At 31.6% G+C, this 8,022-nt stretch overlaps 1 protein-coding gene across 2 annotated transcripts; it reads right to left on the bottom strand.

Annotated features, from left to right (window-relative positions):
* Positions 1-281: 281 nt before the first annotated feature.
* On the bottom strand, positions 282-3,755 carry LOC114741643 (autophagy-related protein 8f-like). 2 transcript variants are annotated; one of them, XM_028929904.1, is made up of 6 exons: positions 3,661-3,755; positions 3,015-3,056; positions 2,864-2,919; positions 1,614-1,666; positions 705-823; positions 282-557 (listed from the first exon to the last, which is right to left on the bottom strand). In XM_028929904.1, exons 2-6 carry the CDS (start codon positions 3,049-3,051, stop codon positions 448-450), a joined length of 375 nt encoding a protein of 124 aa, XP_028785737.1. In that variant the 5' UTR covers positions 3,052-3,056; positions 3,661-3,755; the 3' UTR covers positions 282-447. The 2 variants fall into 2 exon arrangements, with proteins under 2 accessions (XP_028785737.1, XP_028785736.1); XM_028929903.1 differs by lacking the exon at positions 3,661-3,755 and adding an exon at positions 3,519-3,582 and having other exon boundaries at positions 1,614-1,678.
* Between the last annotated feature and the right edge of the window lie 4,267 nt (positions 3,756-8,022).

The raw sequence follows: 8,022 nt of genomic DNA, 5'->3' as shown, positions 1-8,022 counted from the left end.
CTTACTTCATTGACGCCTGACTAGTTATCCATCAGAGTCCCATGACAAATGCATGACTGCAATATTTAATGAGAAACTAATATAGGTCAAAAAAGTCTGAAAAATGAACCATAAAATTTATTACTCATAAATAGGGCGGTTTATTAGAAGAGTGATATTATATATAGAACCCTACTATTTATGACTCATGAATAGTGGCTTATTAGAGTTGTTGGTATTATATATACAAACAGAGATCAGTTGTTCTTCCTTATCCAGACCTCCAAGTTGAAAATAGTCCGAAGATTGAAAAGGGAACTTTTTCAACATCACGTAGGCCACTGGAATTTATATGCATACTGTACATAACATCAAGCAGTGTTCTTGATTAAGATGAATACGATGATGGGATTATCAGAAGCCAATGAAAGCAAATGGATTATTATACAATGTGTAAGTTTCGAGAGGCTACTGGAAGAAGGAAGTCTTATTCCCAAAGGTGTTCTCGCCACTGTATGTAACATAAAGGAAGCCATCCTCATCCTTCTTCTCCTCATATATTGCAGACATAATGGCACCTGCAAAATTGAGCAACAAAACAATTTGATTATCCATCAATATAAAATATAAAAAAATTACCTGAAGCAACATTGGTCACAAAATCTGAACAGTCCATCCCATTTGATGAAAAAATTATACAGCTATATGGTTTAACAAAGATTGACCTGTAGGTGGAAGGACATTGTCCACAAATATGAAGATAGCCTTTTCTGCACTTAATTTAATCCTTTTGCGGATAACATACACAAACTGTCCCACCGTCAAGTCAGCAGGGACAAGGTACCTGCAATTTGTTCATTCAGTTTGATGCCATAAAAGAAGCAGCAGGTATCCTAAAATCAAGCATCAGAAGAATCAAATGCAAATAATTTTTTTAAAAAAAATCATCAAATATTCTTCCAGACCTATAAAATTAATATAAGCGCCAATTTGCTTTGCCTTAATGAGACTAAACTGTCTCCTGAACTCAAGAATTTAAATTTTGAGGATCGACCCAAGCCAAATTAATCATACAAGAAAAACATCTACATAGAGTATATATGCAGCAGAATCAAAGTAATCGGGATTCATCAAGAAAAAGGGAAATGACATAAAGAGTTTAAGCTCTTCATTGTCTGATTGCATCTCAAGGTACATATAAAATATTATTCATTACGATTTCAAGATGTTCATGCCAATCTAAACATGATCAGATGGTTAAGAGCTTAAACTCTCCATAGTCGAGCACCAAGAAAAATCAGAATCACGTATCGACATCAGAAAATCATTCAATTATTTTAAAAAATCTAGCATGCCAAATTCAAAACACATTTTTATTTCTATGGTGCTACACACTTAAGATATTATTATCACATCATTTGAGCCAAAGAAGAGAGAAGTGCCTGAGGATCCATAAGTATTGCAATAACACGACTAGAAGTATATTATAGATTTAACAGGAATAATGTCAAATTCACTATAATATTTTCCTTTTAATCTGGAATTCACAAAGGCCAAGAGCATACCAGCATGGGAAAAGAAATAATTAAAGTGACAACCTACATATTAGACGAAAAGAAGAGACATAGTCTTACTTCTTCTTGTCAATACTGGGGATGTCACTCCTTTCTGCCTTCTCTACAATCACCTTCAGGCATATCCGGAGACAAGTTAGCACAAAAATAGAGAAGTAGTGTCAGTGACATATATCGCAAGAATAACAAGAGCCACAAATGATTTTTTTCCCCCCCTTATAAAGATGATTCAGCAAATAGATATAAATATTAGTTATAAAGAAAGAACATGCTCATTATAATTATAATTTTTCTTTAAAAAGAAGAAGTTACACTTTACAGACCACTTCGATCAAGAAATACTATGTTAAGATAGAAAGATAGCATCCATAAATGGGAATGTATGCCTATCTGTAAGTAAGAATATTAAGAAGGGGATTGGGGAACACTTTGACAATAGCAATCATGAATGAAGAGATGCTTTTATATTTACCACGAGACTAAGAATAGAAAATATACAGTTAAGTTAATTTCTGACAGAATATAGTAAACAATGGACAATGATATACTATCTCTTATCTTTAATATAAGAGCTAGTTGACCAATTTGAATAGATTAAAAAAATTAATTAAGTTAGTTATTTGTAATAAATAAGTGTTGGTTTCTTTAAAATATCCTCGCTAAGCATGTGTATTAACTAGAACTACCATTTAATGAAAACTTTAATATGTGCAACTACTATAAAAACTACTGTAAGAAAAAATTGGATAAATATAAGAGACAAAATAGATTGGGGTCTTATATTTAAGATTAAATTGAATGTCTAACTAGTTCTTATATTAACGACCGAAAGTAGTATCATGAAGTTCAAATATGCAGTGTCCTCCATGCATTGTTCGCTGTCAACTGAGTTTCTCTCCATCAAAGAATGTTATACTTGATCTTTAATGAAGAATCAAGGATCACGAATCCTAAATACAAAACTACACATCCAATCCAAGTCCAAGAAAAAAGGTCAAGTGCTGTGGAATCCTGACGTGACAAAGAAAATAGATAAAAGGCAATTCACAAACAGATGAATAGATTTGGAGACAACATGCAAGCTTTAAACGCAAATTTGAGCTCATCCAAATCTATGCTTCCATTGTTGCATAAATCCCCAATACGATAAAAATTGTGCCACGCAAATTTCGTATCAAAAGCCATATATTGTTGACTCCTCGGTTGGTGAGAGATAAAAAATAACCAAGCTTCTGCCACAATCACAATTTCGATCACAGATGACACTAGCAGCAGATAATTGAAAATGAAAAATGAGTACTAGTTCTCACTGGGATCCTGTCCGGGTATTTTTCTCTAATCCTAGCAGCCTCAGTTCTTCTCTTCTCTGCCGAATAAAAAGAGAAATAATTTATTCGCATATTGCTCAGCTTAGCAATCAGAAAAACCAAAGGAAGAACAAGAAGATTTCAAAGTATATACCAAGATCATGCTCTTGTTTGAAGTAACTCCTAGCCATTCCTCCTGAAAGGCAACAAAATTCAGTCAATTCCAAGCGTAAATATAATCTTCATCTTCATTGTCTGATAAAGGTCGTGTAATTAAGAAAGTCCTCTATTACTCATAAGGGGCAAAAAAAAAAAAAAGGGGGCCCGACCTTTTAAGGATAAAAATGAAAATAAAAAGCACACTAATGTGCAGTCGCAAGGGGTATAAACAAACGATTGATTACTCAATTTTCTTTACACGATCCAGAAAAAAAAAACAATCGTAATTAAACACAAACAAGAAAAAGATGACACTTAAGTTTTAATTAAACACAAACAAGAAAAAGATGACACTAAGTTTTAACACAACGACAGAAGAAATCAAAGCCTAATGTTCATCGTAGTAAAAAGAGGGCCCGAAGTGCTTTCAACAGAATCGTCATCTCTCGAATTGAAGATAAGATTCGAAACCAACAAACATTCAGGTAAAGAAGGAAACCTCAAAGGGACTGGGATTTTACAGAGGATTTTCTCTCGACCAGCCGAGAAAGATAGGAGGGCTACGATGAAAAAGAAATGAAAGAACCAACGAAAACCAAGCCTTTGAGAAATTAATAAACTAATAACACGATGAACACAACCTCGTGAAGACGATCCAATAGACAAGCAGCGCTTTTGATCAATGACTCCAGGAAATCCGTGCTTTGCTTGATGATAGAAAATATGACTGCTTGCTTTTTCAACTACTCCTCCGGTACTTATTATAAGACCCAATTTGACTTTTTATTTGGTCCTAATTATAAGACCCAATCCATTTTCTCTCTTATATTTATGTATTTTTTTCCAAGATAATCCTTCTAATAATAATAGTTTTAGCCAATATACTTAATTAGCAAAGATATTTTAGGAATAACAATACTTATTTATTATAAATAACCAATTTAACTTACTTCCTTAATCTCCTCAAATAAGTCAATTGGGTCTTATAATTAGGACCGGAGGAGTACTTCAAAAGGTTCCGTTTTAGGCTCACGCTTCCGTTATTTTTTTTATGTTTTTTAGGTCTAAGCTCATATTTTATTATTTTTTAATTCTTGATAATTGAATAATTTTGAAATAATTAATACTAATAAAATATTAGACTCAAACTTACGACAAGTGTTCACAATCACAAGTCGACTGGCCCAAGAATAGAAAAAATTTGACTTGTTTAATGTGAAGATGATGATAAAATTTTCTGGCTGTTATGAATATTGCATGAATGGATGTCCATAACCCCTAACCCTTAGAATTCTCATAGGATTCCTTACCTTCAAGTGTCATAAACTACATAACCTCCCTAATGAATGACTTGGGAGAAGTTTCTCATTGTTAATGCCATTATAATATTCTTTATTCTTTTGTAACCTTAGTATAGGACTTCAATGCTTAGAGGCCTATAAATAGAGGGCATGCATGAGGCATTTGTACCTTGAACCAAAGTGAATGAGAAAAGGTCATTGTCTTCTCTATCTTTTGCTTTCTTTTCTACTCTTCATTCTCCTTATTTCTTGTAGTTTTACAACACGTTATCAGCACGACCTTGCTCTGAAAATTTGAGATATAAACCCTTTGTAAGATGATGCACTCTTCTCATCGTCTAATTATCTCCTTACTCAATCATCATAATATATATCTATGTATTGACTACATATTAACTTTATATTATCTCCTTTCTTAATTATCATGTTTTATATTATATAATGTTACTCTATTGTTCTTTTCTTTATATTTTAATTTTTTTTTTCATTATGTTATATATATTTATTTTTTTTTTTTATGTTAACATTATGTTTTTTTTTGTGCTTCATATTATGTTAACATTCTGTTTTTATTTTAAGTCATTTTATTTTGTTATCATATTGTAAAATATTATGTTTGTTTTAAATAATTGATGTAATTTATGTATCATCTCCATTTGGTATCTATGGTGTTTTACATTATTTTATCTGTGTTGTACTAACTCTCATATACACATAATTTATAATGTCCCATGTTGTTTTATCTATATTGCACTAACCCTCATATACATACATATATATATAATTTACTGCTGTTTTATCTATATTGTACTAACTCTCATATACATATATATAATTTACACTGTTTATATTCTTTTTTTTTCATTATATTTTTTTTGTATTTATTTATGTTGTTTATATATGTTTTTATATATTTTATTTATAATAAGGCCTAATAATATTATATGTGATTATATAATGTGATTTATATAATGATAGCTTCATTATTTATAAATTTATATTTATTTCGTTTATTTCACTGTAGCATTATCTTTGTTTTTAATTTAAATTGTTATTATACATTAGTTAGTCTATTGTAATATTTATATATTTATTTATATTATTGCTTTTCCCCCTTCCCCCTATATATATATATATTTATATATACATTGTCTCTATATTATTATTGTAACTAATTATTTGTGTTGTTTATTTTTTTCCCTCATATATGTTTATTTGTCATTGTTTATTTGTTCATTTATTTTGTTTATAATTTTAAAGGAATAATTTATTTATGGGTGACTTTTAAATCCTAATATTTTATTTATTGTGTTTTAGTGTGCATCAATTTTATTATAATTATAATTTTTGTTATTATCATTTTAGCTTGATCCATGGCCAATCTTACCACACTCGAGTTTACGGCTCTTGATATCACTGGAAAAAATTATTTGTCTTGGGTCTTAGATGCTGAAATCCACCTAGATGCCAAAGGTCTAGGAAGTACTATTTTACCCGGAAATGAAGCAACTAGCCAAGACAAGGCTAAGGCCATGATTTTCCTACGCCACCATTTGCATGAAGGGTTGAAAGCTGAATACCTGACGGTGAAAGACCCGTTAGAATTGTGGAATAATTTAAAAGAAAGGTATGATCATCAAAAAACGGTAATTTTGCCTAAAGCTCATTATGAATGGATGCATTTGAGGTTTCAAGATTTTAAATCTGTGACTGAATATAATTCAGCAGTTTTCAAAATAAGTTCTCAATTGAAATTATGTGGTGAGAAAATAACAGATGAGGACTTATTAGAAAAAACATTTTCAACTTTTCATGCTTCAAATGTGCTCCTGCAGCAGCAATATCGTGAAAAGGGTTTTAAGAAATATTCTGAATTGATCTCATGTCTTCTTGTGGCTGAACAAAATAACAAGCTATTAATGAAAAATCATGAGATCCGTCCCACTGGATCAGCTTCATTCCCTGAAGCGAATGTGACTGTACGCAATAATCATCATATACGTGGACGCGGTCATGGTCGTGGCCGAGACCGTAGTCGTGGTAGGGGACGCACAAATTACTGTTATTATGGTAGGGGAAGTAACAGTTATAACCCAAATACCCACCAAAAGAAGAAACTTGGTGATGGGTAGAAAAAAGATAAGAATGGCCCTTCAAGAGTTGTTGAAAATCAATGTTACCGGTGTGGCATGAAAGGACATTGGTCACGTACCTGTCGTACGCCTGAGCATCTAGCAAAACTTTATCAGGCCTCTATAAAAAGAAGTTCAAATAATGTGGAAGCAAATTTAACTTTTCAAAGTGATGATGTGGAGGCAAATTTTGCATGTAAAAATGATGATATCAATGAGCTAGATGATGTTAATGGCCTTGATGCTATGGCACATTTGGATGTGGCTGATTTCTTTGATAATCATGATTAGAAGAATTTGGATAATTTTAGTTTGCTTTATTTATGCTTTTTAATTTAGTTTATGTTTATTATTTCTCTTCTTTTAAGAGTATTATTAATCATGATGTACTTTGAATTTACGTTAATGAATTTTTTTTTCTTTTGGTGAAGAATATGGATGTTTCTCTTCCTTTTGTTGGGCGCAAGAAAGAAGATATATGCCTGATAGATAGTGCTACAACACACACCATACTCAAAGATAGAAAATATTTTTCTCATCTTACAATAAATAGTGCAAGTATCAATACTATAGCGGGTAATACAAAACTAATTGAAGGCTCCGGAAGAGCAATTATAATATTACCCAGAGGAACAAAATTTGTTATTAATGATGCTTTATATTCCTCTAAGTCTCAAAGAAATTTATTAAGTTTTAAAGATATCCGCCAAAATGGATATCATGTTGAGACTATAAATGAGAAGAACATTGAATATCTGCATGTTATAATGGTAAGAAATGGAGAAAAATATGTAATGGAAAAATTACCGACATTATCTTCTGGTTTGTACTATACAAATATTAGTACAATTGAAACAAATGCTACAGTAAACCAGAAGTTTACTGATAAAGATACATTTATTGTTTGGCATGATCGGTTAGGCCATCCCGGATCAACTATGATGCGAAAAATTATTGAAACTGTTGAAATACAAATGTGAGTTGATGTTGGATAGAGTTTTACTTGAAACTTGTTACAGTAAACCAGAAGTTTACTCGTCTAATTAATGTATAGTTGGGGTGGCTTGTCTGATTATCATAAATAATATATATGATGTAACAAATTATTGATGATTCTGTATCGACATTCATTAAAGAACCAGAACTTCTCAAATGTTCTAGTCGGTAGTGTCTTGGTAAACAAATCAGCAAGGTTGTCACATGAGCGAATTTGTTGAACATCTATATCACCACTTTTCAAAAGATCATGAGTGAAAAAGAACTTTGGAGAAATATGTTTTGTTCTGTCTCCTTTGATATATCCTCCATTTAATTGAGCTATGCATGCTGTATTGTCTTCATATAATACTGTTGGAATCTTCTGTTCAAGGGAAAAACCACACATTTTTTGAATATGTTGAGTCACTGACCTCAGCCAAACGCATTCTCGACTTGCCTCATGAATTGCAATTATTTCCGCATGATTTGATGAGGTAGCTGATAAAGTTTGTTCTGTTGAACGCCATGAGATAGCTGTACCTCCACAAATAAATAAATATCCTGTTTGAGACTTGCCTTTATGTGGATCTGA

The sequence above is a fragment of the Neltuma alba genome, unplaced genomic scaffold (genome assembly GCF_004799145.2).
Source record: "Neltuma alba isolate B1F8T4 unplaced genomic scaffold, ASM479914v2 tig00003454_pilon, whole genome shotgun sequence".
Taxonomy (NCBI): domain Eukaryota; kingdom Viridiplantae; phylum Streptophyta; class Magnoliopsida; order Fabales; family Fabaceae; genus Neltuma; species Neltuma alba.
The sequence above is the reverse complement of the archived record's forward strand: the minus strand, read 5'-3'. Positions and strand labels throughout refer to the sequence as shown.

What these genes read in the sequence shown, in the direction of transcription:
- LOC114741643 (XM_028929903.1), bottom strand. Translation starts at nt 3,051, where the DNA reads ATGGCTAGGAGTTACTTCAAACAAGAGCATGATCTTG. An exon ending in CAAACAAGAGCATGATCTTG is followed by an intron (nt 2,920 to 3,014) that starts GTATATACTTTG and finishes TTTATTCGGCAG; the next exon opens with AGAAGAGAAGAACTGAGGCT. An exon ending in AATACCCGGACAGGATCCCA is followed by an intron (nt 1,679 to 2,863) that starts GTGAGAACTAGT and finishes ACTTGTCTCCGG; the next exon opens with ATATGCCTGAAGGTGATTGT.